Source organism: Chrysoperla carnea, chromosome 2, assembly GCF_905475395.1.
Source record: "Chrysoperla carnea chromosome 2, inChrCarn1.1, whole genome shotgun sequence".
Classification (NCBI taxonomy): Eukaryota; Metazoa; Arthropoda; class Insecta; order Neuroptera; family Chrysopidae; genus Chrysoperla; species Chrysoperla carnea.
The window spans coordinates 67,565,618-67,585,667 of NC_058338.1; the positions used below are offsets into that span (position 1 = coordinate 67,565,618).

The window sequence follows — 20,050 nt, forward strand, 5'->3', positions numbered from 1 at the left end:
ATTTCAAGAAAGTTTTATATGACATGTATTGTTATATAACATCAATTTATTTACATTTGAAACATAACTATAAAAAAATATTCTTTATTTAATAAAGCATATAATTAAAAGAGTAAAAATCAGCAATAATTGAAAAAGAACAACAATACATTATTTGCTATTTTAGTAAATGGTTGCATAAATAAAATTAACACTTTGCACGCACCATATTAAATTATCCGAATAGATTGTTTTGATATTAAACATAGCATCCATGTATAAGTACAAGCTATTTGTTAGGAGTAGGACACTAAAAAATCACATATTACGATCACCACAAAAAGGTAAATGACATGATCCTTTTATCAAAAAAATTATAGAATTGCATTTAATATTAAATAATAATATGAATAATTACTTCTGTTTGAAATCATAAAAATTCACAAAACAATATTAAATGTTTGCTATTTATATGTCATATACAACTTTAAGAGTTAGTCATATACAAAAAAAAAGTCAATTACGATTTCATATATTAAAGCCATTTATTCATTTCAAAAATGAAAATAAATTTGATTAGGTTAATTTAAAAAAACATATAATTGAACGATTTTTTTGATTTGATAAAGGGATATTGTCAAAAAACTAATAAACATTAGCAATCAAAACCGTTCTTCCGTTTTCTAGGTCTAGACTGTCGTCACTCAGCACCGCCAATGCTTCCATTATTAATGACTACAAAACGTAATTTATTATTCGTCACCATACAATCGAATTTGAAAACCATTTTTTTTAATGGGTAGTCAAATATTTCTTCATTATAAAACTTTTTATTACTAATATGATAAAAAAAATTTTATATATAGATTTTGTTCAGAATCTGTGTATGAATTTAAAAAACTGTTTGAATTTATAAAGAAAAACTACAAAGAAATAAAAATGATTTTCAAATTTTTAGAAATAAAACACCATAACTTATAATAAGAAATAATAATTGATAATACTAATAAAAAAATAGTATGACGCTTGCCACGCGAATGTGGCGCTCGGGAAGATGCGTCATACCTTTGTTATATATAATGAAATGATTTTATGTAGATTGTATATATACATAAATAAAAAAATTACACATAATAAAATAAAATAATACTAATTTATATATTATCATGATGACAAAACATTAATAAATAAAAACCACGTCTATTGTACCACATCAAATCAATCAATAATTCGAAAATAAAATAAAAATAATGAACAAAAAAAAATTCCTTTAATTAGTTATGTGAAGAGAAAATAGTATATTTTTTATTTTATAATCATTAAAAAAAAATTTTATATCAAGCAATAATAAATATTCATGTTTAGGAACAAACAAAAAACGTTCTGCGATATTTTATGATAGGTAACAAAATAACTATTGCAACAACGCTTAATAACGATAATATGTCATTAAAGCATATATATGAGTTAACAGATTTCTATTGTTTTTTATTTTTGTTAATTGCCTGCCATCTATTTTATTTCTTCGTCAACTATTTTCTCATATTTCAATTTAGGGTTAGTGACGTGGATATAACAATTAAATAAATCGTGCATGTATATTAAAACTTCTCATCTGCATCATTAAAAAAAATATGTTGTTTGTTAACTTAAAAAAAAAAAGCTGTTAAGTACTGTTAAGATGGAGTCGCAAACTGTAATATATTGTATCAATGCTCACAGCGACTAGAACGAGTAAAAAATAAAGGAGTAATCCACTATTAAAGGTTTTTTTTTCATATTTAGTTTTCACAATGTATAAAAAGTATCTTATTGGCACTTCCATCATAGAAACATATATTCATCAATTGTGCTAGAATTCTAGATACAATCAGAAAGAGAGGTGAGACTTGAACTCCAAACCTGATCAAAACAATCGTAACATTCCGTTTTTAGATAACACTGTATCTCATACACTTCGATTGATGCACTAACTTTCAGATTGAACAAGAAGATGAAGCACTCAGTAATTCGCAATCAGAGTAATATATTTTCACATAACTTTTATTAAAAAGAGTAATCTACCAAGGATAGTCCCTCAAAACGATGACAACCGAGCATGGATCAATTTATACTGTTTAATTAAATTAAAAATCGGAAATTTAACAAATAATTAAAAAATTTGTAATTAATTAAATATCAAAAATAAAATTAGTTTCCGAAATGTTTATATTAAGTGCATTTAAAAATTTCTCCATTAAGTCGAATAAAAGGTTTTTCGATACATTCGGTCCTAGAATATTTTTACAGGTAAGAAAAAATTAAGATAAATATAAAATAATTGATTTTCTTGAATATGTCGAATAAAATAAAATAACAATAATAACAATTTATGATTGTGTAGGTAAGTTTTTTAAAATTATTTATACAACAAAGATTGTAATCTTATAGGCACTTATTAAGAACGCATAAAAGAAAATCATGATAAAGTAGAAAATGATATATAGTTAATTGATTTTTCGAACTATATGAAGACGAATAAATGCATATTAAAGACGCATAAATAAAAGAAACTCGTGATAAAGCAGCAAAATGGTATATAGCTTGTAGATTTTGAATAATGAAACTGATGTCTTTATTACCTCCATTATACTTAATGAGTATTTTTACGTACATTCTTATCGATTCATTTTTCTCAGTAAATCGAAAAGACCATTACGTAATTTTTAGTTTCAAAATGGAACTTTTCAATAATGCCAACATAATTTTCAGTAAAATAAGTCTCGTGACAGCATCTATATTATTTTCGTATCTATGAATAAACGGAACAAGGAATAAAAGATGTAGAGAATATTCACAACATTTTGAAACTGAGTATCCTTGTTTAATTTATGAAAGATTTATTTTTCAAATTGGCGGTTATATTTTCTTATACCGGTTAAAAGTTATGACTGTCAATTTGGGCATACTGAAACCAAATTTCAGTCATTTTTAAATTAAAATATATAAATTTGTATGTGTGAAATAAGTAAAATCAAAAGCTAATCGTTTTTATTGAATTTATACAATTGAGAAACTGAGGTTATGAACACAAATCATGCGAACATCCGATAATATTATAAGAAATAATATTGGTGTTAAAGAAATCTTACTATGGAGATTATCAACGGCTGTGGTATGGAGTGTTATATCGCAAATATTTATTCTAACATTATTTTTGGCTATAGTTAATTTAAATATATTGCATCCAATTGATGGATTGAGCATCGTTTTTAATACAATCTTTTCATGGCGTACTGTATTTTACCTAGTGCCATTAGCTGGTATAACATTCGCACAAGGTGTTATCTGCAGTAAAGAGTACATATCTGGAAATCCATTTTTATCTACACGCTTTGCAATTATCATAAATTTATTGTCAATTCGGAGTATAATCCTGTGTGGATTACACACCTTATCGGGTTTAATGACTGTATGGTTATATCTAACTTTATTGCAAATCCAAAATTATAATTCAATTGTAAAAATATGTGCCAATGGACTTTTAAAATGTTTAAATGAGCCTAATTTATTCTTAACAATCAGTGGTTTATGGATTGGATTTTATTACTTCATCAAAGAACATTTAGTCAGTGCCAAGAACATTTTCTTTCCTGTAATCGAACAAAACCCATTTTTGCAAATAAAATCTACCATGTTTAATTTATTTTCTACAAGTATTTTCAATGCATCTTTACCTATTGGATATTATCTACTGTTATTCTACGTTTATGGAGGATACTTACGTAATTATGTACTAAGTTTATCATATTTGGAATTCGAAGATCAACCTTTAGATTCCATACAAGGATTATTCCAACCAACTTTAATTCTATGTGCCTGGCTATTTGCATCATTATTTGTTTTCACAATGTCTTCAATGGAATTATTATTCAAAGTTAATTTAACTCGTCAGCATAATTTTCCGATTACAACCCCATCCACTACTGTGTTAACGCTAAGTGAAGCTATTTGTCTGGGAAAATTACCAATTATTCAACATTTGGCATGTTTAGATTTATTTAAATTAGCTGCTAATGATATGGCAAGGCGAGCATCTATTTTTACATTATCACAGCCTGGAGGTCATCCTTACAATTGGAACTCAATTGTTACAGCAAGTTTATGTTTAATTAATGATTACACAGAATCTTTACAACAAGTAACAACGGAAGAGATCATTGAACCAAATGTTCCAAAAAAATTGGATCCACCACAATCTTTTACAAAATCATACGAACCGTTAATACCAAGCCCAAACAGCAAAAGTATTAATTACGAACCAACTGTATATCGTTTAAGAAATATGGGCTGTACGAAATATCCAGAACAAACACAGGATTTTGGTGAAACTATGGAAATCATTCAAAAAAAATATCCATTAACGGATCTATTAAATAAGATTCGTACAAAAATTCAAGGGTATTTAAATAGTATACCGGGTGTTAATTATTTTTTTGGTGAACTACGAGATGCAAAAATTAAGTACATTCTTTCCCAAGGTCAACCGATTGTATGGACTGTTCAAGGTTTATCAATGCTAGCATCCAAATCGTATTTTGAAGATAGTTATGGTATTGTTCATAAAGATTTACCAGCAATTATAACATCTCTAGTACGATTATCACAATGTTTAGAAAAAATCAGTAAAACTACATCGATTGCATTAACACGAAAAACATCTAGTCGTGAACAATATTATGGACAAATGCAAACGACACTTAAATCTGCGGTGAAACGAAGTTTGTATAATGTATGTAATACATTTGGTCCATTTATCAATGAGTTCTCGTTACCCACTGATGTTAAATTACAAGTGATGACTTTTATGGTGAAAAAAGATGTTTGAAATATTTTCTATTTTAATTTATATATTATGTGATGTGAATCAAAAGTGAATTAATCATGTTTTGTTCAGTTTTCTTTTTGTGTCTTTAAACTTTTGACAATTGTAATATAAAATATTTTCTCATTTTTTGTATTTATATGAAAATGTCGTTGTTTAATAAAAAAAAATTCGAATGATTATTTTCTAATCTTTTAGTATTTTATTTAACAAGTGAAAACTTAAGCTAACTCTTATAAAGTGATTTAATAATAATTTTCGTAAGCGTAAAATCCAGAAAATATTTCATTAGTATGGTTTTAGGCGACATTTCACAAAATCAAAGTAGAGGAAAAGCAGCTCATAAGAGATAATGGAAAATCGTAGTATACGAGTTTCAGCGCCTTTACAGAGTAAGGCTCTCCAACTTAATAGTTGATAACCCCCGCAAAGTAGTCAAACTTAATAATCGCCCCCGCAAAGGCCGATAAACTTGATCGTATATTTGATCGCCACAGACTCCAGATGTCACAATTATATTTATGCTTTTCGTCTCCCTTATACTCTACACAAAACAAGAAATCTGACAATCATTTTGTTAATTGATCAAAATATACTTGAAACTTCGTGATTGACTGAAAGTGCTGCGTTTTCAAATGAGCATGATAACGTCATATTTCGTTATCATATTCAAGCTATCGGTCTAAAAAAACTCAGGTGGGAATTGTCAGACACTATGACCACTTGATAACATTAATAATTATTAAAAAATTAAGCAAAAGTAAACTATGTATGTATTGAAAAACAAAAATACTTAAGTACGGCATGTTCGAGGTGGTAAACAAATCAGACCGATAGCTTTAACGTGTCGTTGTCATACTTATTTGAAAACGCAGTGCTTTCGAAAAAGTCGTAGAAAGTTTGGTACGCTCGGGAACAGGAAACCTCTCACGAAGTTCCAAGCATGTATTAATTAATATTTTAACAAAACGGATGCTGTCCCACGGACTAGATTGTCAAATCGATTTATATATTGCATTGTTTGTTTTCCGTTTTTCTTTTTCAATTTTCTTAAGGGGTAATATTTCTTCTTTATTAAGGGATCTTGATAAAATTTAGTAAATAGGATAATTTTGACCAAAAAAGCACAGTAATGGTCCATTTAACGGTTGTGAGTAATTTTTGAGATAATATATAAATTTTTTTAATTATTCCGGAAATATGCAACGAAAAGCTTTTTATTTCGCAGCCATTCTAAAAATAAAATAATTATCTAATTGGCAAAAAGGATTAACTTTATTTTTTTAGTCTAATTTCCCTAATTAATACAACATCGAAATCTTGTTGATTTTTCGATTGAACGATACTTTTGTGAAGTATCGGGAGTATCGACTATCGAAATTTCTCTGAAATATCACTTCTTATAAACAATTTTAGTCAATAGCTTTTTTAGAAATTACTCGTCCAACAGGTGGAACCCAATGTTTAATATTTTGGGTCACTTTTTAAGTAAAAATTGCTTTAGAATTTAGATAATGTTTACAATCGAAATTATAGACGAAAATTTCTTGAACAAAAGACGGGGATAGTATAAATTAGAAAATAAATTTTTTATTATAATATTTCTTTTATTTAATATTAAAATACTTAAACAATAACAAATTTAACGACTAAATTGTCTATTTCCCTTATTTTTAGGTTGTCGGAAAAATTTTGCTTTTTCTACTTCTTTTTTACCACCTGCAGGAGCATTTAAATTTTTATAATATCCATATCCACCACCCCCAGTTCGTTTACGCGGTCTGTCATTCTTCTTAAAACCAACCTCTGAAAATTTTAATTTCTATATTATAAAATAATACCAACAGGGTGGCTGGCTGGCTGGCAAAAATAGCAAAATTATTTAAAACTAAAAAAACTAATTTTTTCCAATGGTTTTCTAACCGTGGAAAAATTTGAACAAAACTTTTAATACCCTTAAATATACATTCTGTCCAAAAATAATTGGTAGTGTTTTGAGGCGATTGAGTCTGTGCTAAGTTTTTGTGCAAGTGTATTAAAAGTTATACTTACTTAAATCGACAGCAGGAGGTACTGTGAATCCAAACGATGATCCAACTTTTTGTAAATCTAACGTTTCAACATCGAATATCGTTTTCAAATGATGTGAATCGTAAGCACGAACATATCCTTTAAAAGCTTCTTTTGCAGATAAATTTAAAAAGTAATTTTTCTGTATCAATTTTTCTAATTGTAATTGTATATCTGAAATTTTAGACCATGAAAATTCAAATTCATTTAATGGTACACGTGCTTGTTTTAAATAACGTAAAAATCCCAATTCTTCAGGCCGTAAAAATAACAAAGCATGACCACGGGAACCTTCACCTCTGGCAGTACGTCCAACTCGATGTATATATTCCTAGGAGGAAAAAATTTTTATTTTATTTTAATTTTTTGTTAAAATTTCTAGTTATAATTTATGAGATTTAAAAAAATATCAGTTTTGTTTTTATATCATTTGCAAAAGCTCAACTGACAATACTTTTTTTTGTAAACAAAAAAAGAAGTACCGAGGAGCACTAAGATCAAATTCGCCTTTTTAATTTCATCATTATAAAAATTGATTTGACTCCCTAAAAGGATCCATTTTTTAAAAATTTATTACTAATGTTCTATTACCACATTTTCGAGAAGATTACCAAATTGCAACTTACTTTTGGATCATCTGGTGGATCATATTGTACAATCCAATCAACGGCGGGTATATCTAAGCCTCTGGCAGCAACATCTGTGCATAATAAGATTCCAGTATCCGCATTACAAAATTGATAATATGTGGCCGTCCGTTTTGTTTGCTTTTGCTTGCCCTAAAAGAATGTTAATGTTAATATTAATTTTGTTCCCAATGGCTTTATTTTTTTGTATCCCTATATGTAATCAAATTGATAGTAGAGATAGTAGAGAGCTGCGTTAAGGAAAGTTTGTAAAAACACTTAAACTTGACCCAACATTTATTTAATATTTATCCGAAAGATTATACTTAAGTGTTCTAGTACAATAACTCTGGAAATCGAGGGTTTATAAAAAATCGACAAAATTCAGCTTGCAGAAAAAACATCTTAATAGATAGAATGAAGTCTCAAACGTACATTAGAAAAAATTCACAAGTGAAATTTACAAAATTTAAAAAACTCCGACAAATTTTTCAGGAGCGGAATCCTAAACTCGCACTTGAAACATATCTAATAGCATTATACATTAAATTAACTTTCAAACGAAACTAAAAAAATCAAAATTAGTTAATCCGTTTAGGAGCTACGATGCCACCGACACATGACAAAAAACATTTACCGTATACTTTTTGTTTAATTTTTTAATATTATCATCTGGTTGGCTTCTATCTCTGTTGTTTATCGGAAACATTAAAACGTATCATAATTAAATGCCAACAAATATTAATAAATGATAGTAATTTATATTAAAAATTTTTAATTTGATTTACAATCAAAATAATAAATAAAAAGTACGTTGCCTTTTGTAAAAAACAGAGAAAATTTGAGGGTATGTTTATAAATTTAAGCAATAGCTGATTGAATTTGACAGTTAATTTTATTCAACTCACTGTTTAAAAATGTTTTTACGATTTTTAATTATTGTTAATGTATATTAATATAATTAAATTATTAAAAATTTTTTTTTATATCGTTAGTTGTAAAAAATAATTCAAAAATGATTACTGATTTGAGTAAAAAACTACTTAATATACAGATTGCACGCTTGCAATCCAGTAGATAGTAATCTAAATCCGATTCTGAGACAAAAAATAATAATAAATTTTTTGAATACTTACATGAATATTCATAACTGGTAAATCGATATAATTAAATAATTCATTATGAAATTTAACACTCATACATGAACTGAAAAATACCATAACTTTTTTATTACGATTACGTTTCAAAAATGTGAATAGCACTAATAAACGCTTATCAGATGGTATAACAACGTATCCTTGTTCTAATCCCGACACAGTTGCTTCAACATTATCATCATGTACTCCAACATAGACTGGTTCTTTTTTCAATGCTAATGTTGTTAATGCTTCTATCTTTTTCGTTTGTGTGGCTGAGAATAACATTGTTTGTCGTCTTTCTAAAATATATAATCGGAAGTTAATTTTGCTATTTTAAAAATTTTAGGCAAAGATTTAGTATGGATGGCTCTTCAACAATACCAATAATTTTTTTTATAAAAATACTATTATAATAATATAGGAAATTAATAGACCTTTTTCATGTAAAACAGAAATGCTTTTTGTTAATTTTTTATGAAAATATAGGTCGAGTAGAGCCTGTAACTCGAAAATTACGTATTTTTAACAATAAAAACACTGTCAAAAAACTTCTTAAAAAGTCACAATATTTGAAATAATTTAAAACGGTTTTTTTTGTTGGCTCCACCGCACACGTGATTTGTGATGTCAATTCGACAAGCAATGACAATAAATCAGTGTCAACAGTCGCATTAATAAATCATTATTATCAACTTTAAATGACGTCAAACCGACCTTCGTGTAAATTCGTGTGTTTCCGTATCGTTTTCGCCAATTTGAATTTTAATGTCTGTTTTCTCGGTCATATGGCCCCCAAAAAATTTGGGGAAAAAAATTAGACTATTTATCATGACTTTTACTTTCATTTAAAAAAAGAAAAAAAAAATGTGAAAAAGGTCTATTCAATAATGTTCAAAAGTTTATCGTCTATCACAGCAACCTTTTGCATTTGCTATCAAAATATTCTGCATTAGAAATAGAAATTGGCAAAAGGATTATCGAAAAGTTTTTGAAAATTAAGTTAATTTGTTTTTTTAAAACAGACTTCATTAAATAAAAAAAGTTGTTTCGAAAATTTCCAGCCATATTTCGTTAAATAAAACCTAATTTAAAGATTTCTAAGTAAATATTGATGAATTAACAAATTCTTACTTGGGAGCATATTAATAATTTGTTTCATTTCATCTTCGAAACCAATATCCAAAATTCGATCTGCTTCGTCAATAATTAAACACTGTAAATTTTTGAATAGAAAATCGGGAGTGTGTTGTAAGTGATCGAGTAATCTTCCTGGAGTGGCTACCAAAATATTAATTCCTGTAAAATTGTTAAACAAATCAAATTAATTAATTCTTGAAATTTCCAGATCAAAAGAAAATACCTTTTGATAATTTTTGTGCTTCAGTTTGACGACTAGCTCCTCCCATTACTAAACCGTACGTGTGATGATGATATTTCATTAGTTCTTTTAAAACTCCAAACGTTTGCATTGATAATTCTCGTGTGGGTGAAATTATTATGACACCGGTACCGTTTCGTGGCATAAATTTTAATTTATATATCAATTCTATTGCTGGAATTAAGAAGGCTAATGTTTTACCCGAACCCGTTTTAGCAGCTGCCACTAAATCGCGGCCTTCTAATAAGGGCGGTATGGATTTCGCCTGAATTTCTGTCATTGTCGTAAATTCCATATCTTCAATTGCTTTCAATGTATGTTCACAGACTACATCTTTTAATGAATCAAATTTGCGATCGCTTAAAATTTCTAAAGTTACTTTTGATCCTGGTAATTTTTCACCCAAGTCTTGTGAATGAGCTGGTTTCTCATTGTCATCTAAATCATTTTCCTCACTTTCTTGGTTTTCATTGTTTTCATTTTCGTCTTCTGTGTTATCATTTTGTTTATTTTTATTCTTCTTGCGTTTTTCTGAAAAAAAAAAAAAAAACGAGTGTTAATTAGGTATACTATAAATGTAAAAAATTTATATATCCACTTACTTTTTTTAACCGGAGCATCATCTTCACGCTTTCTCTTATCACCAATTTCTATCAATTTTGGTTGAGTTTGAACATTTTCCTCATTTTCATTCGATTTTGAAGCTATTTAAAAAAAAAATACCATGCTTTAATTTTTTTACAAGCTTCAAACATAACCTAAAATTATAAACAATTTGAGTAAACTTTACCTTTTTCTTTTTGTTGTTGTTCTTTCTTTTGTAATAGTTTTAATTTTTTCTTTTTTTCACAATTCTTAATTTTTCTTAATAGAATTTTATCTTGAAGTGCCATTTTTTTTAATTAATTAACGAACACGAAAACACGTGTTTACTTCAAAACATGTAAAGTTTGACAAGATTATTCTGGTGCTTTTATTTTTCTAGGCCCTCAGAAACTACACTACGGTAGCGTTCATCAAATTTAAACAACTATTCGCTTCAATTTTTTTTATTTTAAGGTAGTATGGTAATATTAACTCTATGGAGACACAATTACTATAGACATAGAGTATAAAAAATCAATATTTGGATATCTTGGATATCTTGGATATCTTCTTATTGGGATTACGTACTTGGTTTATTAAAATAGGATAAAATGTGGGTGTGATAGAGCAAAATCAAATTTTTATTTTTTTAATGACGTCATAGAGTATAAAAAATCAATTTTTTGTACATCTTGGCCAACTTTTGTTCGATTTGAATTTTTTTGAAAAATACTACCTTTGGTTCGTACTTTCAATGTTTTGTGTTAGTAAGTCGCTTATACACAAGCTTAATAATTCCAGACAGTTTCGGTAGTGGCTAACTAAAGAATAGTTATCACCGACTGACATTTTCAAGGTTTGTATCCATAACCACAAGTCACAAGTGCACTTTTTGAAAGTTGGTTTTATACTTGTGGGTAGGACATATATAAAAAAAAAAGCTAGCGTAGCGCTACTTTTTCATAAATTGATCATGAACCATTCAGGCTTCCGTATTATACTGATGCTCTCATACTACCTTAACAGATGTGTATTAAATATAAATATTAGAACGTCACCCACATGTAGTCAAATGTCAATCGAACCAAGTTGAAAAAAGTTGTGATTAGCACGTGTAAATGTATATATGAATTTCAAATTGTGGTTAATATTGATTAAAAACAAATAGAAGTATTTAAGAGGTTATTCATAAATAAAATATGATAACTCTAGTTTAAATATTCATTAACGAAATTTAAAAATAAGCTAATTAGTTTTAAAATTAAAAAATGTCGAAAACCGCAAGTAAAATTTACGTTCCAAATCGAGCTCTAGGTTATGTTAGTAACCATCTACCCGTACAAGTACGATACATTCAACGACGTAAAGAAAATTTAATAGTAACATGTGTTGGAAAATCATTTCACACATATGGAATATCACATTTTTCGTTGCTCAGCGTTGGAGGATTGCATGAATCCGATATCACAGCCATCACATCTGATGCATATCATGTTTATACAGCATGTGAGAATGTTATATACGCTTGGAGACGAGGCACCGAGCTGAAACATTGTTATAAACGACACACGGCTAAAATACATTTAATGATACCATTCGGACCACATTTGATATCAGTCGACGAGAATAGTATCGTCAAAATATGGGATATTAAAACAGAAGAATTATTTTTAGAATTAACGTTTCGTAACGATGATTTTAAAATATCAGCGATAATTCATCCCAATACGTACATTAATAAAATACTTCTGGGAAGTGAACAGGGTTATATGCAACTTTGGAATATAAATACTTGTAAATTGATTTATACATTTAAAGGATGGCATTCGGCGATTACATGTTTGGAGCAAGCGCCTGCTATTGATGTCATTGCAGTAGGATTGACAAATGGCAAAATTATTTTGCACAACTTAAAAGTGGATCAAACGATTATGGAATTTGTTCAAGATTGGGGTTTTGTTACAACAATTTCATTTCGTACGGACGGCGAACCTATTATGGCTACTGGTAGTTTAAATGGTCATATTGTTTTTTGGAATTTGGAGGAACGTAGAGTTTCAAATCAGCTAACACTTGCACATGATGGAGCAATTACCGGTTTGTAAAAAAATTTACTTCCAATTTTATAAAATTTTAATTTGATATATCTCAGAAATTGATAAAACTCGGCATGTTTGACCCAAATGATGAGTAATTTCTATGGTCTTGTTTGAAATTCTATATGAGAAATATTCTGGATTGATCTTGGACAATACATTTGTCCGAAAAATTTTAATTTTATCAAAATCATACGAACTTTAAAAGTTATTTTTCTGTTTTTGTACTATTTAAGGCAATTAAGGTTCAAATAACACGAAAATTAAATTCATTTGACGCTTGGGCGAGTAGATTTTAAAACACCATCTGAAATCGTTACAAAAATAGAATTTTAAGTAATATCTCAAAATTTTTTGTTTTACGGACAAATGAATACGTTTTTTGTATTTTATTTCGCAATTGGATAAAACCCAGTATACAAAGTAATTTGGAATCAAAAAATTAAAATTAGATTCATTTGATGATAGGACTAATAGTTTACGAGATAACGACTGAAATTGTCTTATCAAAAGTTGTACTTCGGAGCCATTTCTAGTGAAATCTCGGAAATTATTTGACCAATCGTTAATTAAACAAAATGTTCATAATTTTGGCATTTTAAATACTCAAAAAAATCTAAAAAAACAAGGATTAATTTTTCGAGTACTTTGAAAATAGAAAAAAATTCTGGCACTGTCCAAATTTAATCCAATTTGACACAAATATTCTTAACTTGAAAACATATTGGTCAGAGCAAAGAGTATTTAAAAAATAATATTAAGATTATTTTCCCCAAAATATATTCGTTTGAATCCTCATTAACTTCGATAAAACAAAGTTCTATCGTTATGGCACATTGGATTCAAAAATTAAAGAGACTCTTCTTAGAAATTCATTTATATAACCCTTAATAACTCTTAATTCCGATAAAAAAAAATTCTATCGTTATAGCACATCAGACTCAAAAACTAGAGAGGCTTTCTTGTTAGAGTTTTACCATTTACATTAGAGTGAATGAATGCTTTTGTTATGGGACACATAGTATAATAATGAATAACTTTTTTTCGTAGGAATGCGATGTCTGCCAAACGAACCATTAATGGTTACATCATCTCCCGATAATACACTAAAATTATGGATATTTGATATGCCTGATGGAGGACCCCGATTACTACGTATCCGTGAAGGCCATAGCGCACCACCATCTTTTATACGTTTCCATGGTGCTAATGGCCATAATATTTTAAGTGCTGGAGCTGATTCAACTTTACGAATATTTAATACACAAACCGAACAGTTTAATAAAAGTTTAGGCAAAGCATCATATAATCGGAAAGCTACAAAACGAAGAGGTCGAACTAAAGAAGATCCTTTAAAAATGCCACCAATAGTTGAATTTACATCGGAAGTAACGCGAGAAAAGGAATGGGATAATATAGTTGCCGTACATTTAGGACTTAGTGTAACAACCACATGGTCTTACGATAAATTAAAAATGGGCGACTTGAAATTGATACCAGAACGATTTCAACGTAAAAATAAAGATTTAGACTTGGAGGTCTCAGCCACAAGTATATGTTTAAGTCATTGTGGTAATTTTACAATTATTGGATATAGTACTGGACATGTGGATCGATTTAACGTACAAAGTGGGATACATCGTGCAACTTACGGAAATCCAACTGCACATAAAGGAGCCGTTCGAGGAGTTGCAATTGATGTTCTAAATAAAATAGTTGTTACAGGAGGTGCAGATGAAAAAATACATTTTTGGAATTTTAAAAATGATACGGATAAAGTTAAAACGACTATTCATCTAGGTGAATCAGTATCATTCTTTCGAGCAGGGCTTGGTGATAGTTCTTTAATAGCCATAGCCATGGATGATTGTAGTTGTGCAATTTTGGATATTGATTCTAGAGTTATTGTGAGAAAACTTGGTCGTCATGAAGGTCAAATTAATGATATTACTTTTAGCCCAGACGCGCGGTGGTTGGTGACCACGGGTATGGATTGTGTTACAAAAACTTGGGATATTCCATCGTCACAATTGATTGATCAGTTTAAGGTGAGTTTAACCTTGAAATTAAAGCTATCGAAATATTTATTATTATTATTTTTTCCTTCCCAAACGGAACAATACAATTATTTGTTTTTCACATCCCAATTTATTGCTTTTATGTATAGGGCTAGTTCGCAAGTCGAATCAATCATCCTAGAATATTTGGAACCCAATTTGGAATACTTTTCAAACCTTATTAATCCTAGCCTTGAGAATCTTATGATAAGCTATTTTAACTGTATTGAATGTATTTTATATTTTTCACTGGAAGTTTTACTTATCTATTCGTTATATAATCAAATCTTAAACGATAATTAATTTAATTTTTAAATATTTCCATTAGGATTTTAAATAACATGCCAAGACTTACAAATATTTGTATCCCAATCATAAACAAATTTTTAATGGTTTTTCGATTCGGAGCCAACCATAGGACGGGGAATTTCTGAGATCTCGGTTGCAATTCTATAGGGAAATGTTATCACAAAGCGATTTTATGAACTATTTCGTAAACTATTCTAATTTAAAAACAAAAAAAAATTTAGAATTTTCGCGGTGTTGATAAACTTACAAAAAAACACAGTTTGTTTACATATTGAATAAAAATCAATATGTAGGGTAGTTAGGACCGAAAAAAATCGTAACTCGATCCCAAAAATATCTAACATCAATTACAAACCTCTTTAATTCAATTTGATTCCATTTCATTGATTGCAAACTTTTTTATTTCTAGCTGGAAGCGGCATGTACTTCATTGAACTTTTCACCAACTGGCGAATTCTTAGCAACCAGTCTTGTAGACTACTTGGGAATATTCCTCTGGGCAAATCGAACTCTATATGCACATGTTTCGTTAAGGCCGCTTTCGGAGTCATTAGAAGCACCATTAATGATATTACCTAGTGTAGCCAAGGATACTACAAACGAAGAAGACGAAAGTGATGAAGAAATTGACGATAGCGACGAATACAAATCCCCAGACCAACTATCTACAGAATTGTTAACATTATCCGGATTTGCATCTTCCAGATGGCAAAATTTATTAAATATTGATATAATTAAACAACGTAACAAACCACGTGCCCCACCAAAAAAACCAAAAGCAGCACCATTTTTCTTACCTACAATTCCATCGTTAAATATACAATTTGATCTATCCGATGCAAAACAAAATGATTCCACAAAATTATTAACACCAATTGATTTTGTTAATTTATCAGTATTTGGGAAAATCTTACAAAAAACAGAAGAAACAAATAATTTTAACGAGGCTATAGAAAAGATTAAATCATTTGGTCCGCAAATGATTGATTTTGAAATAAAAAATTTAGCTCCAGAAAATGGAGGATCAATTCAAGTGATGTTACAACTTTTTAAAATGATTGAAACGATGTTAAATTCGAATAAAGACTATGAATTAGCTCAATCATATTTAAGTATATTTTTGAAAACACATGGGTCATTAATTGCCCATGAATCGACGTTGAGTGAATATATACCAAATATACAGCATGCTCAATCTGTGGGTTGGAATAAATTACAAGAAACATTAATGTATGGTTTGTGCATTGTTGATTTGTTAAGAAATACATAGATTTTTTATTTTTGCCGTATTTTGATGTTTTTAATTCCAACCAATCATTTTCCTCGAGAAAGAGAGGCGTCGTCGATTAACTACTAAATGGTAGCGCATGTGGTAAGAACAAATAAGATTTTTTGAAATTAATTGGACTTGGAAGGTTAATTGTTGGCGCTCACCAGGCCCGTGCGTAGGAATTATCTAAGGTAGAGATTCAAACTTTTGTTCGCCATGTTAGGTCATTAAGTCAATAAAAACAAGAAATTCTTTTTTAGAGAAAGAGAACATTTAATTAAGTCAAAATGTGGATTTCAGTCACTATTTTTTAATGAGTTAATTCTACAAGCTGCAGAAAAAAACTTTTCCAAAACTCTGTGTGCATAGACCCCGCAATGTATATTGAGCGATGGCTAAACCGATCTAATGTGTGTTTTGAGAGGCGCAATGTTGAAAAGGCGCGTTCATTTATCGCTGTTGTCACAGGCAAAATTGCCAGAACGCCAAGCATTTAGTAGACATTCGGAAACACATCTTTGTTGCAACTATCGAGTGCTTTGAGTGATTTTTTGGCACCCAAAAATTGAGATAAGCAAAATTTGAGAAAATATTGCGATGGTTTAAAAATCGATCTATAATTTTCAACTGAATCAGTCTGTATATTCGAGCGTTGAGTCTGTTATGACGCGAACCTCTTCTTTCATCCAATATATGTTTCGCAGCATCAGCCAATTCAATAGCTTGGCCAATATCCAGTTTTTCTGTTCCAAGTACTCGACTCAAAGGCAAAGAATGTACCGAGCTCAAAATATGCATTGATATCTCATTCGTCAGTGGAAATTCCTCTCATAAATGGGTATAGTCACAGTACTATATTGTTATTTCAAAATTTGTGTGGGCAGATACTCAATGGGGGAGGGAGTTTTGGCCCCCAAATTCCCTCCTGTGCTCATGGGCCTGACGCTCTTTGTTTTTAACTATACAAAAATTAATGGGTCCAAATGTGTAATAAATTAGAGAGGGGAGACGATGAATTTATTGATCCCAATTTTATAGGCCTCTATTCAAATAATATTAGAGATTATGGAGGTCTATGATATACATGTAAGGTTGGAAATTTATTAAAAATAATTATAAATTTTACAAATACAAAAAATACATTTCTCATCACAATCATTAATAAATAATACAAATCATTAAAAATTTTTGGTTTTATAGGTCATTAGGTTAATAAAATAATAATTTTTTATGGATTTAATCAACGGATTTATTCGTAATTTTTTTAGTTCAGAATTTGTGTCCGCCCACCAGTATTAGCATATACGCATGCAACTTCTGGTCAAATGCCCGTACGTATACGTATGTAATTTTGATACACTATGCTAGGAATCGGTTAATCAAGAAGATTAATCGTTTCTTTTTGAGTAGCATCTTACTTTCTTGATATTTTCTGAATCCTTTGATTAACACTCCAAATAAATACAATTCTTTGGTTTGAAGGGTTAAAAAGATGTTGTATTTTCCAGTGAATCGAAAAACTTTTCATGAATAACATCATTATTCTTTTTATCATGTTCTAAAAATCCAAATGCATTTTCTTTGATAGAAACTAACGGTGAATTTTTTGCTATTGTTTCAATTCCCATACTTCGATCAAGCTCTTCATGTTTTCGAATACTATGGTGATGTGTATCGTTCGGTTCTAAAGAATCTGGTGTTATACTTCGAGACCATGCAGCAATACTAGGTGGTTCTATACTATCACTAAAAATATATTTGTTTAATTTTGTTCGAAATGAGATTAAACTACAGAGTTAATAATATATATAGACCAACAGTTCATTATAAAAATGTTCCCTGCCATATCTTTAGCTTCCAACGCAGTGATTGCGTTCAGCCTATGTAAGGTATACATAACGGAAAGATAGTACTGGAGCGTCATGTATCTTAAAGAAAAAATGAAATATTTTATATGATGCAGGTACTGGTACTTAGCGAGCGCTTAGTAAATTACTAAGCGCTAACCTCAGCTAAACGCAGGCAGTTACCGCATGTTTATGGTGTCGTAATACACCACTGCAATTAATTTTTTATAATGAGCTATCAGTCTATATTTAATATAAGTCTGTATAATTATTTAATTACCATATTATTGGCGTGGAATTAAGTGGTTGATTAAAAAATTTAGGTGTGGTAGTATTCAATTCAGAAATGGTGCTATTGGTTTTTGGTGGTAACGGTGGTACAAAATCTAAAGAACGATGGGATCTTGGAACATCATAGTCAGGTTCAGAATATCGTCTTCTTCGTATTGGACCCAAAGCCAACCACTAAAAAAATATTATTACTTTTTATATTTAGATACATTGTTATCAAAGTATATGTTGGGCTCAGATTGGCCCCAAATCGGTAATTATTAGAGAATGTAATTGAACGGGAATTATTATGAAAATTTTATATGTTTTAAAAGTCACAAAAAAATCGGTTGGAAGTTTAATCCTAAAAATCAAAAAAATATTGTTTTCGATTTGGATAAAAATCAATTCTGTGTATCTTAAATTTCATGTGGATTTAATTTGTCTTAATTTCTTTAATATTAGGAACAAGTATGATAAATTATATTAAAGTTACCTCTTCGTCAGATAATGGTGTACAACTGCTATGGTGATTTTGTTTATTATCCTTACTGTCTTGAGTAGGTTTAACTTGAATTAAACTATTTATTACACGTGGTTGTACCAATGGAGCAATTGTTATCTTCGATAATTCATTTAATAATACGTTTAATTCCTCTGAATTTCGGCCTTCATAATCATCACTCAAATTCACTAAACAATTATCTTTTCGTAGGATAACATCATCATCTGCACTAGTCGACTTTAATTGATCTTTTGAATCATCAACGCAAACTTTCGATTCATCAAATCTATGAATCAATTGCTTTACGGACAGTTCTGATGAATCGATTTTATTTTCTTCAAGTTCTTCTTTTTTCTTAGTAGATTTATTTACTTCACTGTACAAGTGTTCGAAATTACTTGAGCTTGCTTTCGATGACGATTCGTTATGTTCTAAATTATTATAATCATTTGGGCTAACTATTGTTTCGTGATGACTACGTTGTTTGGAATATGGTGTGTTATTCGTTGGAACGTCATGCCATGGAGATCGTGATCGTTGCCTTGACCCTTTACGTGGTGGTAAGCCTGGTATTTCTTCTAAAACAAGGATGGTACGATTCATTTCAGAAGTGTTAAAGTCATCAAATCCAGACAGCTGATTTATACCTGTTTTATTGTTTGTTTGTCCTGTATCAATTGCTTCATAAATTCCATCATTCTGTAAGAAAGTAATAGAAATATTAGGAGTTACCTAATATTCTGTATGTAACTTTGCCCTCTTGATAATTAAATTCGGTAACAATAAATTGATTACCTTGACACCAGTATTGCAGTTTCTCTGACCAGTGACTAGGTAAGTTACAATTTATCTTGTCAGTATCATTCTTTTTGGAATAGAAATTTGAAAACCGTTTAAATATAGGTAATTTCAAGAATCTAGGTCTACATTATAAGTATATTAACAGGTTGGCTGATAAGTCCCCGGTCTGACACATAGATGGCGTCGCTAGTATTAAATGCATATTATTTTTATATAGTACCAACCTTCAAATGATTCGTGTCAAAATTTGACGT

The 20,050-nt window shown here is 29.5% G+C and overlaps 4 protein-coding genes across 6 annotated transcripts in view; 2 read left to right on the forward strand and 2 right to left on the reverse strand.

Moving 5' to 3' along the window:
- Positions 1–2,898: 2,898 nt before the first annotated feature.
- Positions 2,899–4,914, forward strand: LOC123292117 (nucleoporin NDC1). The gene has a single exon (XM_044872671.1). It carries the CDS (start codon positions 3,056–3,058, stop codon positions 4,844–4,846), a length of 1,791 nt encoding a protein of 596 aa, XP_044728606.1. The 5' UTR covers positions 2,899–3,055; the 3' UTR covers positions 4,847–4,914.
- Positions 4,915–6,470: 1,556 nt separating this feature from the next.
- On the reverse strand, positions 6,471–11,023 carry LOC123291935 (probable ATP-dependent RNA helicase pitchoune). 2 transcript variants are annotated; one of them, XM_044872402.1, is made up of 8 exons: positions 10,847–11,023; positions 10,659–10,760; positions 10,039–10,587; positions 9,810–9,974; positions 8,676–8,977; positions 7,540–7,692; positions 6,896–7,244; positions 6,471–6,649 (listed from the first exon to the last, which is right to left on the reverse strand). In XM_044872402.1, exons 1-8 carry the CDS (start codon positions 10,947–10,949, stop codon positions 6,486–6,488), a joined length of 1,887 nt encoding a protein of 628 aa, XP_044728337.1. In that variant the 5' UTR covers positions 10,950–11,023; the 3' UTR covers positions 6,471–6,485. The 2 variants fall into 2 exon arrangements, with proteins under 2 accessions (XP_044728337.1, XP_044728338.1); XM_044872403.1 differs by having other exon boundaries at positions 10,655–10,760; positions 10,847–10,975.
- Positions 11,024–11,737: 714 nt separating this feature from the next.
- On the forward strand, positions 11,738–16,392 carry LOC123291431 (WD repeat-containing protein 36). Its single transcript, XM_044871723.1, has 3 exons — positions 11,738–12,738; positions 13,788–14,785; positions 15,513–16,392. The coding sequence occupies exons 1-3, from the start codon at positions 11,910–11,912 to the stop codon at positions 16,371–16,373; spliced, it is 2,688 nt and encodes an 895-aa protein (XP_044727658.1). The 5' UTR covers positions 11,738–11,909; the 3' UTR covers positions 16,374–16,392.
- Positions 16,393–17,578: 1,186 nt separating this feature from the next.
- LOC123291689 (putative uncharacterized protein DDB_G0282133) overlaps positions 17,579–20,050 on the reverse strand; it is a 35,124-nt gene continuing 32,652 nt past the window's right edge. The window contains exons 7-10 of one of the 2 annotated variants that reach the window (XM_044872064.1): positions 19,643–19,694; positions 18,987–19,573; positions 18,501–18,685; positions 17,579–18,119 (exon numbers count right to left, since the gene is read on the reverse strand). In XM_044872064.1, the coding sequence (XP_044727999.1) occupies positions 17,858–18,119; positions 18,501–18,685; positions 18,987–19,573; positions 19,643–19,694 (1,086 nt within the window). In that variant the 3' untranslated portion in view covers positions 17,579–17,857. Of the gene's footprint in view, positions 18,120–18,500; positions 18,686–18,986; positions 19,695–20,050 lie in introns of both variants that reach the window. The other variant, XM_044872063.1, reaches the window with a different exon arrangement.

Excerpts from the sequence above, each read along its gene's own strand:
- LOC123292117 (XM_044872671.1), top strand. The coding sequence starts at position 3,056 with ATGCGAACATCCGATAATATTATAAGAAATAATATTGGTGTTAAAGAA.
- LOC123291935 (XM_044872402.1), bottom strand. The coding sequence starts at position 10,949 with ATGGCACTTCAAGATAAAATTCTATTAAGAAAAATTAAGAATTGTGAA. Across the intron at positions 10,588-10,658 it reads TGATGCTCCGGTTAAAAAAA|AAAAACGCAAGAAGAATAAA; the intron begins GTAAGTGGATAT and ends TTTTTTTTTCAG. Across the intron at positions 7,693-8,675 it reads TACCAGTTATGAATATTCAT|GGCAAGCAAAAGCAAACAAA; the intron begins GTAAGTATTCAA and ends ACATTCTTTTAG.
- LOC123291431 (XM_044871723.1), top strand. The coding sequence starts at position 11,910 with ATGTCGAAAACCGCAAGTAAAATTTACGTTCCAAATCGAGCTCTAGGT. Across the intron at positions 12,739-13,787 it reads ACATGATGGAGCAATTACCG|GAATGCGATGTCTGCCAAAC; the intron begins GTTTGTAAAAAA and ends TTTTTTTCGTAG. Across the intron at positions 14,786-15,512 it reads AATTGATTGATCAGTTTAAG|CTGGAAGCGGCATGTACTTC; the intron begins GTGAGTTTAACC and ends TTTTATTTCTAG.